The sequence below is a fragment of the Lycorma delicatula genome, chromosome 5 (assembly GCF_047948215.1).
Source record: "Lycorma delicatula isolate Av1 chromosome 5, ASM4794821v1, whole genome shotgun sequence".
Lineage (NCBI taxonomy): Eukaryota > Metazoa > Arthropoda > Insecta > Hemiptera > Fulgoridae > Lycorma > Lycorma delicatula.
The window spans coordinates 169,575,411-169,598,829 of NC_134459.1; the positions used below are offsets into that span (position 1 = coordinate 169,575,411).

At 30.5% G+C, this 23,419-nt stretch overlaps 1 protein-coding gene across 2 annotated transcripts in view; it reads right to left on the bottom strand.

Annotated features, from left to right (window-relative positions):
* Window positions 1-1,613: 1,613 nt before the first annotated feature.
* Window positions 1,614-23,419, bottom strand: part of LOC142325577 (uncharacterized) — a 28,060-nt gene continuing 6,254 nt past the window's right edge. The window contains exons 2-6 of one of the 2 annotated variants that reach the window (XM_075367488.1): window positions 19,933-20,025; window positions 10,722-10,795; window positions 10,119-10,193; window positions 8,618-8,769; window positions 1,614-2,395 (exon numbers count right to left, since the gene is read on the bottom strand). In XM_075367488.1, coding sequence (XP_075223603.1) covers window positions 2,369-2,395; window positions 8,618-8,769; window positions 10,119-10,193; window positions 10,722-10,795; window positions 19,933-20,025 — 421 coding nt within the window. In that variant the 3' untranslated portion in view covers window positions 1,614-2,368. The other variant, XM_075367487.1, reaches the window with a different exon arrangement.

Consider the following 23,419-nt stretch of genomic DNA (forward strand, 5'->3'; position numbering starts at 1 on the left):
CCTCCAGGACCACTATTAGGTATTGCTAGAGGATGAGATGAATGACACGTAGCGTGTGAAAATGCCACCCCTGATCGGGATTCGAACCCGGGACCTCCGGATGAAAGGCCAAGACGCTACCATTGTGCCACAGAAGTCGGCAGATGGAGATGATTTGTTTCCCCACACTGTTACGGGCAAAGTCCTACAGACATGGATATCCTACACCGATGCAGAATCAAAACAATAGTCAATGCAGTGGTGCCATTTAAGTTTTCCAAAACTGAAGAAATTTAAGCAATCTCCATAATTGAGTTAAAAAATGTTGGCTAGAAGTTTTTGAAAGAAAAAGGGCTGAAGAAATTTAAGCAATCTCCATAATTGAGTTAAAAAATGTTGGCTAGAAGTTTTTGAAACAAAAAGGGCATCATTTTGGTTGATTTCACAGAACGTGGATCAACAATTACAGCTGATGTGAATTGCAAAACGCTCACCAAACTGAAACATGCGATCCAAGATCAATGACATAAGAAACAGTCGTCTGGCGTAATCCTTCTTCAAGACAACGCACACCCTCACACCACTGCCTTAACCAAAAAGAAGATCAAGATTTTTGTTGGGAACTTTTTGACCACCCTCCATATAGTCCCGACCTTTTACCTAGCAACTACTTCCTCTTCTTGCATTTGAAAAAGTGGCTTGGTGGACAACGGTTTGAAAACGAGGAACTTAGAATAATGTTGTCAACTGGTTCAATTACCAGCCAGCAAACTTCTATGCAGAGGGGTTAAAAAAACTGGTGCAGCATTATGAAGTGTTTAGAACTGTATGGTGATTATGTGGAAAAGAGAAGTAAATATGTAGTAAACAAAAACTAAGTAAAAACCTTTTCTCAAAGTTAATTTTTTTTATGAACTAACGACCCTTACTTTATGAATGTGCCTTATATATGTTTTTTCAAATGCTTAATATAAATAATTATACGTATGACCTGCTAAGGAAGAAGATCATTTGTAACATCTTTCTGTTAAAAACATTTAACCTTATCACAATTAATAATTTAACAGTAAAGGTTGTTTTATATATATTATATAAGAATATTAACTTATAACTGTATAAAAATATTACTTTAATAACAACAGAAGTTGCCATAGTTCATTGAATTAACATTTGATACAATTTCCCTACATGTATAAATATATTTATACCATACTCTACTTCTTTTTTTTTAAATTCAAATAATTCATTAACATACTGACCACTGTGTTAATAACACCACAATGGTCAACATCATCAAATTCAAAGATGATGATTCAATTAAAACCATAATAAAATTACAATCTAACAGTTGGCAATAATGTCCATAAAACAAAGGATAATACTACTGGACAGCAAAATCTGCATATGCGTTCATTATATATTCAAAAATTTTTAAAACAGAGAACTAAAAATAAATTTTTAATAGAATTATATATAAGGTAATTATAGAATTAAATAACTTGAAAATGTGGGATGCGTGAAAAAAATTGATTCTTCAAAATTTATATGTTAAACTTATGTAATTACTGTTTTATAGTTTGTATTTCATACAATATTAAATATATATATATATATATATATATATATATATGTATACAAAGGGCGCTAGGAAAATTTTCAATACGATTTTAGGACCTGCACTGGAATATAGTTTGTACTTCATGTTATCAGAATTTTGTGTAAAATTAGTAAATATCATAGTAAATTATATCAGTAATAAATCTATAATAATTTATTTTGATCGACTTTATTTTTCATTAAAATACCAATTTGTTTTGAGTTAAACAAAATCTAAAATAAAACATTCCTATTTGTACATATTTTCATGTACTTTAAAAAATTGTTTTAAAATATTACAGCAGGCTATATCGAAAGAAGCTCAAAAATAAATATATATTCACTACTACTGCCTTTATTATTTTTAATAAGCATTTCTGTTATTTTACTACAAAAAAGTATTACTATAATTTTTTTAATGCAAATCAGACAAAAAGCCTTAACAGGTCTTCATGTTAGTTACAAGGTATTTTCATCTGATGCACGTAAGTGTTTGAGAAATATTTTGCTTAACATTCAGTTTATTTTCTTGTGCGCATTACGTTTCTTACGTTTTAATGCAAAGAAAATTATTATATGACTACTATAATATTGAATTAGCGATTATTATTAAAAATTAATGAATTTTATTTGATTATACAGTAGAGAATTAAAATTTTAAATATTTATTATGTAAAATATTATATTTGAATAATTATGTTTTCACAGTTGTTACATTAAAATCTCCAAACATTTATTCATTTTTATCATTTATTTGCATAGGCTTCTAACAATCCTCATTCCGACTTGTAGATTATTTTTCATTTTTCTGGTGACCAAACTGCAACAGTAATAATCGAAGAGCATAAGAAAGAAGCAGTAATAAAAAAGGGAGTCAAGGACGTTCCCTATCCATGTTACTTTTTAATCTTTACATAGAACTAGCAGTTAATGATGTTAAAGAATAGTTTAGATCTGAAGTAACAGTGCAAGGTGAAAAGATAAAGATGCTACAATTTGCTGATGATATAGTAATTCTAGCCGAGAGTAAGATTTGAAGAAACAATGAGTGGCATGGATGAAGTCCTATGCAAGAATTACTACGTTAAAATACTACGGAGGTAGAAGAATTTTGTTATTTGGGAAGCAGAATTACTGCTTCCCAAATAACAAAGAAGATGGACGAAACAGTAGCAATATAAAATTCTGAATAGCACAGGCGAAACGAGCTTTCAATCAGAAATATAATTTGCTTACATCAAAAATTAATTTACACATCAGGAAAAGAAAAGAAAAGTAAATGTTTGGAGCATAGCTTTATATGCAAGTAAAACTTGGATAATTGGAGTACCCGAGAAGAAAATATTAGAAGCTTCTGAAATATGGTGCTATAGGAGATGTTAAAAATCAGATGGGTAGATAAAGTGACAAATGAAGAGATGTTGTGGCAAATCGGTGAAGAAAGAAGCATTTGGAAAACTATAGCTAAAAGAAAAGACAAGACTTAAAAAGGTCACTTAAGGCATCCTGGAATAGTCGCTTTGATTGGAGGGACAGGTAGATGGAAAAAATTGTGCAGGCAGGCAACAGTTGGAATAAGTTAAACAAATTGTTAGGGAAGTAGGGGGTATACAGAAATGAAACGACTGGCACTAGATAGGGAATCTTGGAGAGCTACATCAAAACCAGTCAAATGACTGAAGACAAGAAAATTTGCATAGTAATAACAGGCTTATACCCTTTAACAGTTACTAAATGATAAATGAATTGTGTAGTGTGTGAAAAATGCCATGCTTGACTGGGATTCAAACCTGAGATCTCTAGATGAAAGACTAATACAATCAATCAAGAGTTAATTACATAGTTGACAACTGTTTTATCATGCATTTAATTATATTATTAAAGGTTTAGTTGTCACCCAACAAAATTTATTTACAAAAAAATGAAGATCTGCAGGTCGTATCATCAAATGAAAAATTATAGGGTCTTATGAACAATTACAAATTATTCATCCACTTGATGCAATTAAACAAAAGTTTCAATTTAATAATACATCTTATATATATTTTTTAAACTTCTTTCTCTAATATTACTGAGTTTTTTTTTCATTTTTACCAATATTTTCTAATTTTCCTTCTAACATATAATGTAAAAAAAAGTAACTTACAGGCACGAAAAATTAGTTGATATTTTGTTTTAAATGTACTGCAGTGTATAAAATATAATCCAAACACAAAAACTATTGCTTTAAATAAACATAAAAATTAAAATAACACTAATATATAATAGTGGATTGTACAACTTCTACGTACAATGGACATTCTGATTAACAATAAGAATGAATTTGTTCACTCCATTTCACAGAAAAATATATTCTCTATTCTAATATGCTAACACATAAGCCCGCAAGATGTAATGAATTAAAAGATTAACAAAGATCAAAAAGAAAATAGCGAAGTATAAAAAAATGCAATACATCAAACCAGACAAGACAATTGTCTGAATATAAAAATTAATAAAAATAAAAACAAATTTAAATTATAACAATGTTATACTGCAACTTCTTATGTTTAAGTTATACACAGACAAATTACTCTGTGACAACAATCCTTGCATCAGGATAATTCATATTAAATAAAATCATATCTTGTACAGTTTCTGGAACTTCGGTAACTGGCTTACCATCATCAAGTTTTGCAACCATAATAATGTTTTTTACGTTTTGCGTCAACTGGAAAAAAAAATAGATTCAGTGTTAAGGAATATAAATAGAACTATAATTAGTTGGTTTTAAATACTACAATGACGACTGTTCTACTTGAATCTTTGATACCGTGCCAAATCTTCATTCTTCAACTTCATTTTCAACTTTGCAAACAGAAAGAAGAAAAATGAAACCAAGTTGGACGAGTACGGCGGATGAGGAACAACTGGTATTTTATCTTTCACTAAAAACTACTGCATGATGAAAATAATAACAGACAATGTCATATTGTCGTGATGGAAGACCCACCCTTCCTCTGGGCATTTCCTTCTCACATGCTACCTTACTCATTTGCCTTAGCACAGCCTGAAAAAATTCTCCATAAATCATTTGTTCAGGAGGTTCAAACTCCTTCTGAATAATCCCATCAGTATCAAGGAAACAAAATGAATAAGGATTCGATGTTGATCTTGATCTGACAGTCTATCTTTGCGAAAAAGTTAAGGTAGGGACTTCTACTGGGATGAATGCTATTTAATTTCAGGGTCATATTCATAAACCCAACTTTCATCATCTATAATGGCTTAGGAAGGAAATACGGGTCAGTTTAAAGTAGTTTTTTTCAGTTTACTGCAGACAATTTATGCGACGCAGTTTCTATTCATCGCTCAACAATTGTGGCATAAACTTTACAGCAATTCTTCTACGTTCAATTCTTGTGAAAAAACTGCTTGTCATGCGCACATGATTATCACATGATATTACAGATATTATCAATGGTTTGCCACAAACACATTCTGACAGCAGCTCTAACATTTTCTGTTGTAAAGTCAGTATCTTGAATGTTCATCAACATGTGATCTTGACTGTTTTCAAAAAGTAAACCGATTATACTTTTGTATCTGACCCCAAGCATTGTAACCGAATGCTTGCAAAAACATTTTTTTTTTTGTTTCTGCAGCTGTTTTGCCAAGTTTACAATAGAACTTGATACATATGCTGTTCACTCAGATTGATCAATGTAAAATCCCAATCACAAGCAAGTTTTACAGTGGAAAACTATCACAATCACGTCCTCTTAGATTAAAATTGCTAAGCATATTGACCAATAAAGGATGTATTTACATTGCTAATGGTAATGTAAACCAAACATTGGTAATGTTTGGTTGTACTAGCACTCGTTTGTGCACATAATACAATTTTGGGAATGTTTGGATAGCACCTTGTATATTGACTTACTATATATTCTTTTCCTTTTTAAAGATATATTATTTTTAGCAACAATGATATTAAACTACATTTTATTTCTTAAAAGGTTATCGTTTAAAAATTTGGACCACCAGAGTGTCTATCGATTAGTTAATTCTATTTTACAACTCCGTTACATGCTACATTTATTAATACTGCTGTTGCTATTTATTAAAATAGAGAAAATATACACATTTATATAGGGACCATGAAGAAAGCACAAGAAAAGTAGTAATTATAATAATCACAAGGGTTAATTCGAACCATGTGACACATGGAGAAGAAAAAATGTGTAAAATATATTGCTGATTGATAACATTTTCTGGAAATAAACTAATAAATTAACATTTTCTGGAAATAAATTAATCTTGATTTTTCTCTTATAAACTTATTTTTTTTATTTGTTGTTTTTATGTTTTTACTTATGTGTTAAGACATGTCTATCTTGCATTAATTCAATCAAAGCTAAATTATGAAATGGATTATTTCCAACTAGTACTCATCATTATGTCTTAGAAACTAGTTTGGTCATTATGTCTTCATCGTTAAAAAGAAATTTAAATGACTGATACATGGAACAGTAGCAGATTCCATTAATTTGTGAAAAATCAAATACTGCATTTAAAATTTTGTAAAATTTATTTTTACTATTATTGGTAGTAATAATTTCCTATTTGTAACATTTTTTGCCTATCCTGCAAAATGACTTGTTAAGAATGATATTAAAATTTCACACTTATGGTAGTATGTTTTTAATTTTTATACCATAAGCCGAAATAACTATTTTTTAACATATCCACTCAATGAATTTGTTAAATTTTCTATTTATAGAGAACATCCAACAGGGTAGAATAAAAAATTACACTACACTTCTACATAGGTATAAATCAATGTTCAGCAGTTATCAGTAGTATAACATGTGATTACAATACAATTAAATAATGGTATACACAGGAAACACTGTAATCAGAATGCTATTACTATAATTTATTCACATTATAAAGAAAATAAACCTCAGTCACAATGATATTATGTATTCAAATGCATATGTTCTTGAATACACCAACCAGATTTCAACATAAAATGTTTTGATTGCAATATTTTTTCCATACAGATGAATGAGTACGTAAATAAACTGTAGGATTATTTGAACTACAAAATTAAATTTTTAGTTCAATATATGTATATGTACATGGATATGGGTATATGTATGTGTGTGTATATATATAGATTGGTTGGTTTGCTTGGCATTTCTTCCGCCACCACACCCCATTCGGTCACCCTAAAGCATAAGACTGAATGTCTGTGCCACAAACGGCTACCGAGCCTCAAAACAGTTTAGCGACCAGTGTCCTAACTAGCTCCTATAGCTAACCTAAAAGCGTGAGCGGAATATGCATGGTATCATACCACTCACTTGTATGTCCCACTACCCGCTTGTCATATATCACTAAAACAGGTAGGCGCACCCCGTCAACTGCTAAAACATATATGACTAATCAATAATTAAATTTATTTCATCAATGACAGCAATTTGCTGCCACGCCTAGGCCGCTGAGTGCCAGCAAGTACCTGTCCACCATTAAAACGCTTGGAGCCTTAATCTGGCTGGTAGCCAGCCACAATTCTTGGTTAGCTTCCTACAGCAGCATGGTAGGAGCCTTTTCCCTTAGGCAAACTACTGATGTCGGTCAAACAAAGCAACCGCATCAAGGAACTCCCACACGGTTCCCTTAGTTGTCGTGTGCCATTCTTGCTGCCATGCTTCCATCACAAGGCTGTAAAGCCTCCTCCGCAGGCGGGAGATGGGCAACTGTTTGAAATTTAGAACTGGTGTATTGAGATTATTGTTCCGTGATATATAGATAGAGATCATCAAGTATACATAGATATAATAATTTAGTAAAATAAATATTTTTTTTGACCATCATCCTCTGAATTGCATAAACAAAATTCAGCACAATCCAACAAAATACAGAATAAATAAGAGCTTTTACCTTATCACATTATATTTTTTTCTTTTCTATATATCAAAAGTGCTTTCGAGGAAATACCTCATCAGTTGATTAAAATTAAAAATTAATTACACATTAAAACATTAATAAAACACTAAACATAATATTATTACATATGTGACATAATATATGCAGTCAAATAATAATTAATTAAAAACCTTAATAATCTTTACAAACTTTAAAAAACATTAAAACATTGTTTTATAAACATGTTTGTGGCCAGCCACTAAATACAACTCTGTACTAACGCAATATAAACTTTACCTAATATTAAAAAACGTGCTATCTATAGCAGTTTTGATAAGAGAACCATTATCAAACTCTGTCTGCAGATTGATTAAGCTGAATTTCTGTCTATATTTATATATATTTTTCTAAAATGTCCAATTTTTTATTATTATCATTTTCTTTTGTGACTTCAGTTATTTCTATAATTTGTCGTGAATTATGCCGCGAAGAAACTCCATGTGATGAAGAAGAAATACAAAATATCGCAAACAGACTTCCAGAAACAAATCCTTTTGAACAATTATACAACAATCCAAACTCAGATATAAAAAAAGATCTACGTATAGCAATGCTTAATAAACTTGGACCTATTGTTAAATGTCGTCCCATGAAGATTTCTGTAATTTAATGCGCATGGCAGAACTTCTTTCGCACACCATATACCATTTGTTATCGAATCCTGAAAGTCCATTGCAAATATGTTTCACAGGACCTGCTGGCTGTGGAAAAACGTTTGTGATTAAACTTATAATGGAAATATATAATAGATTTACGAACACTGATGGATATTGTAATGTGTATATAGCTTGTGCATATACCGGTAAAGCTGCTGTGGCTATAGATGGTACGACAGCACATACTGCATTAAAAATATCAATGTCAAAACTACTTCCATTGAGAACTGAAGTCGCTTATCACTACAGAGCATTATTCAAATTTGTTATATTTAACAATAGTATATTTAAAACTAGCGGTAGATTTTACGCTTCTATAATTTTATATATAAATATAAATGCAATACTTATTTGTTTAATAAGGTATTGAAAAAACTATCTTAATTTAAAAAAATAACTGTAAAAATACATACTGATAATTTTCCAGTTTCAATATCTTTAAGAGTTGGGAACTTATCACCGATGAACAAACTTAACCCACTTTTTGAATTGCTGGCACCAGGGGTGGTTGCCTGTTTTCCAGCGTTATCATTTTTATTTGTTTTCTTTTTATTTGAATCAATACCTGAAACATGAACAAAAAAGTAAATTAATGTTTGTTTTTTTAACCCACACCCTAGCATTCAAACTCTTCTTGACCCCAGCATCTACAATTGCATAAAAACTTTGCATCGATAAATTACTGTCTCTTTGTGAAAATTTTCTACAAGACAAGATTTGTTAATGGAAAAGCCATTTCTGACTTTTAAGTTTCCACGTGAAAAATTGTTTACAGTTTCTCACAGGTTTACATATTTTGGATTTTTTGCTAAAATAAATGAAAAAAAATTTATTCAAATTCTTCTACCTCTCAATTCTTTACTATCATCATTTGCAGCATCTGGTCTACTTGTTAAAGCTAGTATAACTTATTTGTACAACACTGAGAACCCACATAATCTCCACCTTAAAAACATTGTTTAAAACAAGTAATTATGTTGTCATTTTGCATAAATGAAGCTGATGATTCAAATGTATCATTTGCAGCTGAAATGCTATTACTCTGACCAGAAAATCCGGGCAATGAACACACATATGTATCACAACCATCGTTCTCACAACTGTTGATCAAAGTTTTAGTCTGCTGAGTTGGAATACCATTGAGAGATAAAATAGCTGAATTCATTATTTTAATAATTTCATTATGCTGTTTTCCTTTATAGAACAAAGTTACTGCTTTCGATCCATATTGCCCAGTCCAAAATGTTTTTTACACACATCGCAAAACACATGATAAACATCATTTATCTCTTCTCAACCAACTTATTTCTGGGTGTAAGTTTATTAACTATTGGTCACTACACAGTCTTCAAATTCCATTTAAAACCAATTAATTACCTAAATTAACCTTTTTTGTTAAAATTTCACCAATGAAAAAAATTTAACTGCAATTTGGAATATTCCTCCTTTAATATAAAAAATAATTAAGAAATTAAGTAAGAACAAGTCATGTTAATGGTGCTGCTTGATGCACGTAGCTGCAATGTGCTGGGTGATGGGATCACCACTTCCCGACACCAGGAAAGTATTTCAAATACATTTTGGCTTTACTTCTGTGAGCAGCCTCCAAAAAAGTGAGGGTCTGACTTGTGTTAAGTGTAAATGTCTTCGGAAGGATCACAGGCACTCTGTGAACAGCAAAGATTGTGAATGAATTTAAGTTATAGGACACTGAAATTGTATTATCAGCAAAACATGTTAAGAACAGTATAGTTTTTAACTTAATTCCTGCAGTTTCTTAAAGTAAATTCCAACTTGTAATATGACACACAAAGATGATAAGTACACGGTATGGTAAATTTTTTTCCATCAAGTGATACAAGTTTCAACGAGCTTCTCTTTTATCATCCATACTTTCACGCTGCTATTTCTTACCTGACCCATCTTTTTTCCTAGCACCTCCAACATCTTGAGAGTTTCTCTGTTTTCTTGGAGTTTGACCCTCTGATTCTAAAATAGGAAAACGAATTAAAAAAATATTAATTAAATATTATTAATGATAAATTAAACAAGAATAGTGACATTACATGCGTGCACGCACATGCACACTCACACACACACACACACACAAATTTTCCCCTCAAAAATTAATGGCAGAATTTAAAAATTAATAGAAATAACCAGAACTCCCACCTTCATTTTAGTCCCTAAAAATATTTTTTAAATGTACTAGTACACAACTGCTGAAAGTGACCTTTCTCCTGTAACAAACTGCCAGAAATTCATCTAACTTTTACATTTTGTTGCTTTTTATAATTATACAGATTTATAATAAAAACGTATAAATAATTTAAAATAAATAACATAGATCTATGTATAATTATACACATTTAGTTGAATTTTGGAAATTTATTCATGGTAAACTTAATTTAAAACTGTTTGGTTTTGCTTCGTGCAAAACTACATTTTAAAATTCTTATAATTTATAAATATTAAGTAGTATTCAAAGTTTTTATTAAAATAATAAAGTTAATAAACCTTTGGTTTCTGAGTTCTTACTGCAATCTTTGTTTGCAGTATCATCATCATTATCATCATCACTGCAATCTGATCTGAAATAAATAACAAAATCATTTTTTTGAAGTACAATTTAACAAGGTATAAGAAAATATAAAAATTATCATTTATAAAAAATAAAAAATGGGACTGGTCCATCCAAGTTAAAATAAGGATGAAAAGTAATATTTAAAGAAACAATATATCAACCCAGTCAGTCTAGCAGTGACATTTAAAGTAATAATAGACCAACCAAGGTTAGTCTAGCAGTGAACTCCATCATAAATCTGTGATTTTAAAATCGAGAGTTCTAAGGTTCAAATCGTAGTGAAGGTAGTTGCTTCTATACAGATTTGGATACTAGATCCAAATACGTGAACTTTGGTGGTTGGAGTTCAATTAGCCGCACATCTCAAGAATGGTTGGCCTGAGTCTGTTCAGGACTACATACTTACACTTACGTGCCAGATTGGATACAGATACCTTAGCATCTCTACTGTTGATATCACGTAACAATTGGGTTATTCTGTAATCTGGTATTACATAAAAATAAATAAAATAATGGTAGTATAGTCTTTATTTAACTAACATGTAAGAAAGGTATACTCATAATATTCAGGCCATTCTAGGAAAATGGGAAACAAATTGTGAAAATAGGTTTTGACACCATTGCACTCACCATAGTAATGGAATGATGCCTTTCATTTAAGGAGGTTCTGGGTCTGAATCCTGATGGTCAAGTGTGTCACACAAACTGGTTAACGTTAAAAAAATAACATTAACTGGGTTCAATTAGTTGTCATTATCTTAAAATAAATAAACAAATAAGATAATGATTAATAATAACTTTGATGGTTTTCTTCTTTACTATTTTAATCTGCACTCTTCTAATAATTTTATAAATTTGAAGATATGAAAATAGCATTAAAAATTATTTTCCTATTATGATTCTAACACAAACAATGAAACAAATGTAAAAAATAGTATTTAATATTATAATTTTACTGGTAATTAATATTCTAAATTATATTTTTTTTTTACTTTAAAATTATTATTTTCAAAATCATTAAACTTATAACACATGCTATAATTTTTAACGGTTGTAGGAGGATTAAAACAAGCTACTCAAAAAAAAAAAATTGCAGATGCACTCCCATAAATAACAAACTAGGTTTACTAGGAAAAGCAAGCGAGAAGTGAAGTGGTTTCTGTTGCCTTTATCACAGACCAAAATACACTGTTTTATATCACCATGATAAGATCTCCAAAAGCCAATGATTTTCAGTGCTCTACAAGAAGTACCTTCACCTGTTCACCACAAGAACTGGTTTTATTATGAACATCATCACTCTAAGAGAAAATAATCTTTAGAGGGACTGTTACTTGTATATTGTATGTCATTTTATACATGTCACAACCATAAGAAAGACTGGAACACGCAGAGTAGATAAATTAATGTACTCAATTTTTCTAATTCTTTTTTTCAATGTTTATGTAAAATGTGATTACCGAGTTTATTTTATTATGAATTAATTAGTTTTTATACAATTCTGTTAGCTGTAATAATAGTTTTTTTTTATCATTAATAAGTGAATTTTGTAAAATTTACTAAAATATAAAAATAACTACAAATTCCAAAACACAGCTTCATCAAACAGAACTATTCACCAACGTCAAGCTTTTTACATAGAACTGATGCTATAGACGAAAAATATAGCCTTGGAATAATAAATTAAATTTTTGTTTTTTAAATAATAAACTTTTTAATAAAAAATTATTATCAATTCAAGAAGATTTATAATTACACAACAAAAAGATACAAATCCAGATTGGTTAACCAGCTAGTTTATAATTACAACAAAACAATTGTTTAGTAATATTCTGAATGGAAGGTTGATCAGATATAAAATATTACCCATAGAAAGAATTTACGTTACTGTTTGAAGGAAAATAATTTTTGTTGCAGCCTATATTTAAACTGATCAATGCAAAAACATTTATCATAACTGTACCACTATTAGGATAAAATTGTCCCCGAAGGGATCATGAACAGAATGGAAACGCTGCCCAGGTTTTTTTTTTGGTTGGGTAGTTTGCTTCACATTATAGTTCTTCTGATGGTGGTTGCCCTTGCAATATACCCCCACTCTTTTCCTTGACTTTGTTTCTTCCTAATTTTCAGTTCTATGAGTAGATCTAGCCAAGATCCAACACATCGTTCATGCAATATAATAGGAGGGCCTAACTTTGTACTGACTCAGAAACTCTGTTTCCCGTCAAGACAGCTACACAATAATCTTAATGACAACTACCTTTGCAAGGACAATATTAGGTTTCCTAATAATTATTTAAATAAAAATATAATTACTTATTGAGCAGCTAGTCCCTAATACCTGCAGCATAATGATTTCAATTTCAGGAAACCTTCACACCTAAAATATTTTATCGTCAATGATTGTTATCCTACAAGAAACTTGACAATATTTTTTGTTTTTCTTTTCTTCTTAATTAAATTACTATATTCATCATATTATCAAACAATTAATTTGGTTTTAAAACACCATTTCTATCTGGCCAGAAAATCCAAATCTTTGTTGGGAATCAAACCTGGGACTGCCAGCCCAATCAACAAACTCTACTGACTGTTATGTATGTGCGATTCTAGGCAAAGTCTTTTTTATCCCAGTCAATTTTTTTTACAATGTGAAAATTTCCATCAATAATGGGAATCAAACTGAAACTCTAGCACAAGCAGTCAGCAATGCTAACCACCAATAGATTACAAGCCCACACTTCCTGTATAAAATTCTGTGCTTACAGATTCAGTCAAACTTGTAAATCTCATGAGCTTGTTAAATTATAATTTATTTTTTATTACAGGAAGAAATAAACAAATCTATTTTTAGGCCACTGCCCTATGGAAACTAAAATTTGAGTTATTATAATGATAACTATTAAATTTGATATTACAATACTGCAGTTATCCTGCAGTTCTTGAGTATCGGCTTAAAAGAATATTTGTTAGTTTCATTACTGTACAAAGTTAAGATATGTTTCTGCTGAAATAGTTCTCAAAAAGGATAATTTTTATATCCTTTTACAAACAAGCATAATAGTGAATCATAGTACAGAAGAGTAATATTACAATCCAGTTATTAATTGCTGGTTAATTGTTGGCTTTTCGTTTATGCACTAATGCTGTTTGCATTTATGTAACAGTGACAATAAAAAATCTTATTAACATTGAAGTACAATCTGTGATTCAATCTTTTAAATTTTACATTGCTCTCAAGGACGGGAAGGTCTGACTAAAGAGATGGATATGGCCTGTTAAAGTTGATTATTTAGGGTGTAAATTCTCCTCATCTAGATTATAAGCTGATCTCTTGCTTAATACTTGGAAGTAGACTACTGCTCATAGCTCAATTTTTGCAGACCACTAATTTTTAGAGTTCTCAATTTTTGTTTTATATTTTATAAAGGCAGGTAAAACTTTTTCATATTACTTCATAAGTGTGGATTTTAATATTTTTATTTTATAATTCATTTTTTACTAATACTGCTAGTAAACATTTTTGTGGTTAATGCAATTGTTATCAGTAGTATAATGTTATTAGAAAAAAAATTAACAGTAAAGTTCTTAAATCTCATTTTGTAAGGAGTTTTTGAACATGGATAAGTAGTTTTTGATATGTTTTTGAACATGGTAGTTTTTGTCTAATAAGTTTAAATGTTACATAGCCTTGTTCATTCTGGTTGCCTTTAGATTGTTTTTCTTTTTAAATGAAGTTTTAGTGTTAATTAATTTGATTGGTTTAGCAACATCATCATTGAGTCTGAAAAAGAAAAGAGTATTTAATGAAATAAACAATTCTTTTCCAGTAAATTAAATATTATCATACAAACAGTAGCCTTTTTTAACAGCCGTTTGTAATATTATTCAGTCTACATATATATAACTTGTTTCTTACCCATTTAACTCCAACACTCTATTGACATTTATGCAGTTAGAAGATAAATTCTTGCAACTATGCTATACTTGCTAACCTCTATTAAAAAATGAAATATTTTAAAATGTTGACCTCTATGGCTAAACAATCTTTTAGCAAAAGGTCCTGCAGGTTTCAAATCCTAATTACTTGGTACCTTTCAATAACACAAAGTTTCCATTATATAATAACATAAACAAACTTAGAGGTAAAACAAGAAATTTTTTAGGAGTAAATTTGCAACTGACAGATTAATGTAGTTCAAGAATACAAAATCCTTCTTCCATCTCTGAACTTTGAACTATAATTCAGTTTTTAATTTTAAAAAACACCTCTCCTTAAGACACTCAGCAAATTTGTCAAATGCATGGGAACAATTATACGAGACAGTAATGTTAAATTATAATTTCTTTTTTATTCCAGGAAAGAATAAACAAAGCTGATTTCAGGCCCGTAGGAATAAGGAAATGTAAAATTTGAGGCTAGGATAGAAGAATGATCTTGCTACTTGATTGTGAAATACTATCAATCAAAGCAAGAGTATACATTAAATTTTAAAACCTGAGATGGGTTATTTAAAAGATGCATATGTTGTTAGGGATTTTTTTTACAATAATCTAATTATATTTTTACAATATACCTTATGTTTAATATAACTGATGGAATTCTTTGGCTGCTAGCAGATATTTATCCAGATATTTGAATTTCATTACCACACATTCACTATTAAATTTAAACTGTGTGTACATTCTATAAGTACGAGTCAAAAATGATCTGCACTTTCACCATAACACACCTTCAAGGTTGTCATACTGCTTTCTGTGCACTAGTGTTTAGAGGTGGTATAACTATGGTGAAATGTGTGAAATTTGATCTTCATTGCATTATTTGCCTTCCGGCTATTACAGAGTAAACATATCTGCTCCACTAGCAGGTTGCACCATGGAGGAACAATAGCAGTAATATGATTTATGTGGTTAAGGGGATGAAAAAACTGAAATTCATCTTATCACAATATGAGGACAATGCTTTATCATGTAAAACTTTTTTATGGATTGAGAAGTTTAAAAGTGGCCGGATGAGTTTGATGCATGAAGAGGGAGCCGGATGCCTGCCAACCTCCTCCGTGAAAAAGATTCAGCAAGCTTGAGAGATGGTTGTGATAAGTAGGTGAGTTACCATCAATGAGGAAGTATCTTCATTGAACATCAGTCACAGTTCTGCCCATCAAATCATCCATGACAAAATTGGTTTCCATAAAGTCTGTGTGTGATGGGTACAGCTTAGTGCAGGGCACAAGCTCATATCTGTTTAAATCTGCAAAACTTATTCAACCCCTTCAACAAGGAAAGGTGAAAGACATATTTTTTTGGCAGCAGAATAGTCACCTGTGATGAAATGTGTTCATCACTATGAGTCAGAATCAAACCCCCAGAGTATGGATTTCTCTCAAAGAAAAATTCAAGATTGAGCCATCGATGGGTAAAGTTATGATAACTGTCTTTTGGGATGCAAAAGAGCCTATACCGGAAGACTTCATGGAAAAGAAGACTGATCAACAGCACATTACAATGAAATGTTGGAAAACAAGCTAAGCCAGCAACAAACGCAGAGGTCAATTGCCTGCCTGAACATGGCTCGCCAGATTGTTTAAACCAGCAAGTTGAATTTTAAGGTATTGGAACACCTTCCCTAGAGCGTAGATCTTGCTCCCTCTTACTTTCATTTGTTTAGGCCGCTCAAGGATGCTTTGCGAGGTTGTCAATTTTCCTCAGACTAAGATATGAGGAAGCAGTGCAAAAATGGCTTAACTACCAACCAAAAACCTTCTTCTTGAAAGGAACACACAAGTTTGTGGACCAATGGCCCAAAAACATTGACAAGGGAGGTGACAATGTAGGAAAATGAAGTACATGTGGAACCCTTAGCTTTGTGTAACTTGTACAATGAAAAGTGCAGATAATTTTTAGCACGCCCTAGTATTTTTCCTACATTTTGCATTATACATTTACAGTAAGTAGTCTTTTCATGTAAATATTCATAAATTTTAAATTGCAATTGTTGGTTAACTATGAGAATTTTTTTCAATCTTAAATAATATAATTTGTTCTGTTTTATTACCCAACAATATTTTATTAAATCTTTAACAAACGCTCTTTACTGCTGAACTAGCATATGCGTTGAATATTGTTAATTGACAAGGAACAAAAATATAACAAAACAAATGATATAGTTGTGTAGAGTAGAAACATTCCATTAATAACTGCAATTTTTTTTACTTATCTCTAGTTATTTATAAAAGAAAACTGGCATTTCCTTCATAACCTAATATTATAATTCAAAATAAAATGTCTAATAAAAATCTGAAAAACTAACAGGTTTAGTGGGTAAATGCTACTGCATTATTTTAATATATATTAATAATCAAATATTTTATTACAACAAACTTTTGAGTTAGTCTATTTTTTTATATTTTGAGTCAATAGATCTTAAAGTCAATTACGAGACAATTTATATTATAAGCAATTTTATTTGGTTATAAGAAAGTAAAAATTATCAAAAATTTCTAATATAGATTTTTTTATTTGTATTTCAGTATTTTTGCTCACTTGATTTCAGATTTCTAACGAATTTTGTTTTGATATTCAGAATTAATAATCAATATAATAAATATTTTATATTTTAAAAAACTATTCTAACAAATAAACTTGAATATCTTTACAGTAATTCACTTAATAATAAATAACATTAATATTCCTTAAGAGTAAGTGTATGAAATAACATTCAAAGTTGCAGGAATTAATCTTTTTTCTTTTTTCTTGTTTAGCCTCCGGTAACTACCATTTAGATGATTCTTCAGAGGATGAATGAGGATGATATGTATGAGTGTAAATGAAGTGTAGTCTTGTACATTCTCAGTTCAACCATTCCTGAGATGTGTGGTTAATTGAAACCCAACCACCAAAGAACACCGGTATCCACGATCTAGTATTCAAATCCGTGTAAAAATACCTGGCTTTACTAGGAATTGAACGCTGTAACTCCACTTCCAAATCAGCTGAATTGGAAAGACGCGTTAACCACTAGACCAACCCGGTGGGTTGCTACAGAGACCTGATATACACAATTGTAACCATCAAAGTATTTTGACAGCCGGTGATGAAAAATAAATTTTAAGTATCTTAAAACTCATTTAAAATGAGTTTTGTTAAAATTTCATTAATTTGAAATTTACGTCAAAAATTTTTTTACTAAATATTGTAAATGTAGGATTGAAAGGGTTAAATCATGATATTTTGTTATAAATGCAGGGATAGATTTCACATTGAATATTAGTCAATTTAAGATAAAGCCTAAAGATACTTTTTGATTTTCAGTCTCTATTTCTGGTAACCATTTTAACAGCCAGGAATAATTTATATGAATTATAAAGGGCACTAGGAATGTTTTGCAATAGACTTTACAGATCATCACAGGCGGTTACAAGTTAGTGCGTGTTTAGACAGGTCACGAACCTGTACTGTAGCCATTCTACTCACTGACTCAGTCAGTTAGTTTAAAGAGGTAGTAATGTCGTCGTGGTCGAAAACTGAATATCGAACAAGTTTAAAAGAAATGACTCCTGTACTTAGACAGGATTTTTCTCATCGTGTAACCATATTTTGAATGACATCAATGAAAGAGGTGATGATTTTGCTCTTGAGGACGCTTTAAAGTCAGATCAAACATATTCATCTGTGATTAAGGGAAACATTGCTGCAGTACGAAAAATGCTTGAGGCAGACAGGCATGACCTACCACCAAGCATACTTGTCCTTCAGCATTGCTACACCAGCAGTCCGTACTATTCTGCAAAATCACCTTCATGTCAAGCTTTGTACCTTTTCGGTAATCAGATAACTTGACCAATGATCAGAAGGCTAGTCGTGTTTCATAGTGCTGTGAAATGCTGTAGAAGTATGAAATTGTTAATCTCCCTATCTCAATAGTAGCGTGACAAGTGACAAAAAGTAGCTGCAGTATTATGACATCCTGACCAAAGATGAAAACCAAGTATGTGTGTTCGAAGGTGAGGAGATATCAGTGGCTGTCCACAAATTCAGATCTGTGAAAAAGAAAATGGAGAAAAAAGGAAAGAGAGTTTTAGAGGGAGTTGCATTGGAAATTCAGAAGTTAGTTACAGAAAGTGGTATACCGAAGGATGCCTCTCTTCTTTCTTCCTGTTTAGCCTCCGGGAATCACTGTCAGGTATTACTTCAGAGGATGAATGAGGATTATATGTAGGAGTGTAGTCTTGTACAATATCAGGTCGACCATTTCTCCAAGATGTGTGGTTAATTGAAACCCAACCACCAAAAAACACCAGTATCCACGATCTAGTATTCAAATTCGTATAAAAGTAACTGTCTTTATTAGGATTTGAATGTTGGAACTCTCGACTTCAAAATCAGCTGATTTGTGAAGACAAATTCACAATTAGACCAACCCAGTGGGTTATACAGAAAGATGCCTTCGTGCCTGCCTAATTTTATTGAAACGCTCAAGAAGCTGTACCAGAAATAAAGGACGCACAAATAATTTCTTCACCACAATAAAGCTTCCCAGCACACTGCTCTAAAGTTTGTTCTAAGTATTTGGCCAGCACTGAAATAGAACACCCTCCCCATAGTCCTGACCTCGCTTCATGTGACCACACTGTTCCCCCAAGTAAAGAACAGACTGAAAGGGAGGCATTTTACAAGCAGTGATGACCTCCTTAGAGCTTGGGAGTTGAGTATGCCCAGATCTCTGACAAAACATAGCAGGGTTTCTTTGAAGACTGGTTTTAAAGAATAGAGAGTGTTTAATGTGTAATGGAAATTATTTTGATTAATTATTTTAATTGTATTGCAAAACTTCCCTAGTGCCCTTTATACAAAGCTTAAATATTTTGTTAATTTTATTGAATTATCCTGACAATTTATTTTTTACACAATAAATATATTTTGACACCACAAGTTCAATAATTAATTAAAACTATCATCAATCATTTATAAATATTTTTATGGAAAAAGCTAAAAAATGGCAAAAAATTAAACATTTTACTAGTACTTTTTTTAGACTGAGAACACAAGCATTTTTTTTAAAAAGACCTCTTCACAGAGATAGCTATTTTAAGAATAATATTAACATTTTAAACATATATATAATAAATTATAACTTACTTCTTTGTATTAAGTGCATGTTTAACATTTTTTAACTCTGTCGCAGTGAAGTTCACAGAATTAACAGCTTCAGTACTACGAGATTGTTTGTCTCTGAAACAATAATTCAAACTTGTTACATAAATTCCAATTAAATAGTTTTAACTAAACAATATGATACATTTAATCTACGTTTGAATACATAAAATAGTTTGCATGCCATACCAGAAATTACAAAAAAAACTTGTTTAAAAAATAATATAATTTAATCCTATTAATTCACAATATTGGGAATATTGAAATTTAGTCAGGTATGTCCTGACTAAAACTTTTTAGAAAAAAAAAATGTTTAGAGGGTTTTAGTTATATATATATATAAATGAAATAAATGTGCAACTAAAATGTTAAACCATGATTGCTATGACTGTATTCAGAAAATAAAATATAAGGTTAATAAAAATTAAATGGCAATTATTTTTTTTTCAGTTTGCAACACTGCTGGGTCTGACCAGATTATCTACATGGAGTTTAAGTGAACTACATTTAATTTGCAACAATATGGTACTTTCAATTCAATAAAAATCACCACATCACTTCCAATCCTTTTTCTATGTGAATAATTCAGTCATTCCTTACCTTTTTTTCTTATTTACAACAAGGGAAAAATAAATAGTCAATGTGAAAAAGTAGTGTCCTAAATAGAGATTAATTTCAAAGGACTCGAAAACAATTTTTTTAATTCTAACAGACACTCAACCATTAATGAATTCCATGAACGATGTACAGAAGTATTGAAGAATTACTATCAAAACCTAAGGCTAATGGAAAATTTACATAATGTACAAGAAAAACCGGCTAGAGCACAAATATTCTTTGATGACAGCTTTCTGGGATATATTATAACACAAGAGAATAATCAAAAGTTAATGTAAAAATAACTTCAAAATTTTAACATTAACATAGAAATTTTTTTCTGGGGAAAGTTTCTTATTGACTTTCTGTTGCCTTGAGGAGATACCATAAATATCGATTCTAACTGTGATAAAAAATAAATGGAAAACTTTCACTTGGTCTTTAAACAACCCAGATCACACCACATGAATATCAATGAAAAAAATTGAAATTTTAGGCACAGTGTGCAGTAATAGAAGATGCAAGAATCTTTCTGACATAAGAATCAAATAATTCATTCCCAGACTACCCGAAATAGGTAAGTCCATTTGATGAAGTCAAAAAAATAAATTCAATACAATAAAAAGCATAAAAATGTTTTCTGGTCACTATATTCTTTTGTAATATATTTATTATATAAGTTAAAATATAATTTTTTTTGTTATTTATAACATTTTAAACATGTATTCAATAAACGAATCTAAGATATAACAACAGCTTTTGGCAAGTTTGTGTAAATAACAATGTTAATTCTGCACAATACTGTATAAACCCATGTCCAACAGAAATGACGGTTGCAAAAATAGCCTGTACATGTATCTTAATGTTTCACATGATGATGTAACCATTAAACTTAAAATATATTAAACAATCCTTAAATATAATTCTAATACTAACTTATTTGTTTTGGCTGTAAACCTTCATCCAGATAAAATGAATGACTGAATTTAGATTTCTAAGCGGTTCAGTCAATTTTAAGTAAAGATTTGAACATGCATAGAATATCTGTGAAATTCATTCCAAAATTATTGTTAGAACAGCACAAACAATACTGACTTGAAGTGTCCCAAGAATTAATCAAGCCAAAACTGGCCCACATTTTTTAAATAAGGTAATAATTACAGGCAACAAATCATAGGTTTATGGGTATGACCCAGAAACAAATGCACAATCATTACCGTGGAAATGTCCAAGTTCAGCACGACTGAAAAAAGTGTGATAAAGTCAATCAAATATGAAGACAATGTATTCTTCAATTTTAAGGGTATTGTGTACCATAAATTTGCCTCTACGGGGCAGATATTCAATCAAGAATACTATAAAAGTACAAAAATGTACAACAGAAAAAACAAGAATTGAAATTTTAAAAGACAAGACTTGGGTCCTCCACCACAACACATCCATCATGTGTTCTCGATCACAATAACATTTCAATGTAAAAAAAAAACTAAATACCTGGAAATAGAAGAAAGATTTGTACATGGAATATACACCAGTTTCAATAAGTGATTTCTACAATAATCTGTCAGATGAAAGCCCAGGAAATCACTAATGAATTAAATATGGGTAGGGATGAATGTAAAGTTAGTCTTAAAGTGGGATTCATCAATTTCTTTCCTCAGTTTTTCTATTTGAAGGTCAACAATAGCTCAGCAGCTACCAGAAGTATATGAAGATAAACTGACAATTTCAAGGAATGTCATAAACTTATGAAAAAATAACAATAATTTCCTAGATCAAACTGAGAATGCAAACCAGACACAGGTGACTTTTGAAATGCTATTGACAACAATTGAAGTGTAGGTACAGAATATTCAGATATGAAAACATCTACTGAAATGTGAAAATCTTCTACCCAATATTGTCATACAAGCACAAGTAAAGGGATGAATGAAAATAAATTAATGCTATGATTATATTTTGGTCAGAAATTCCAGATGATTTCATTAAAAATTGTTCAAGAAATGTATGCACATACTTTTGGTTAATGATTACGAAGATAATTGCAATTGTACAGATGACAGAAACTCAAGCAATGATGACTGTAATTAAGATAAAACCTCTACAATTTCTATACTTTTAATTAAATATTTACAGTGTAAACAGATTTACTGACATGCAAATAACAAACAATGTATACATTCACAATCTTCTATGGTGATTTTGTTGATAAAATACAAAAATGTAACAATATTTTTTTTTTAACTTTCCAAACCTGGGTGCACATGGTGTATATGGATAAATAGTAGTTTAGATTTCTATATCTGCCACACTTTTCTATACACCCTGCTATACTTACATAATCATGTCAATCATCCAACAACGATCATTCCAAATGAATTTTTAATGGTGCTTTATGAACACAAATGAAGAGAAATATATAATTGCAATTTAACACTTTCTAAGTCAAGCAGGTTGGTGCATTCTACAGACCAATTTTTAAATTTCTAGTTAGTCATACATGAATTATATATTGGCACAGCAAAAAATTACATTATTAACGAATTGTTAAAGAAAAAATATACATATACATACATACTTACTGACAATATTTTATGTTTCAAATAATTCAGACTTATTGGAAGATATTTATCTCATTTCATCCATCCACTTTTTGGCAAGCAATGATAAACAGGACATAATTATAATATTAATTAAAGAAATCAAGTACAAATCTTACTCTGCATATCACAAAGTCATAAACAGAAACTGTATAAAGTAGATTAAAATCAAAAAAAGGTAATAGAATATTAAATGCCATAAAAAAAATTCTAAGTGAACTGACATATACAAGTCACTCAAAATAACAAGCATCTCACATCAGGCTAATGGCTTT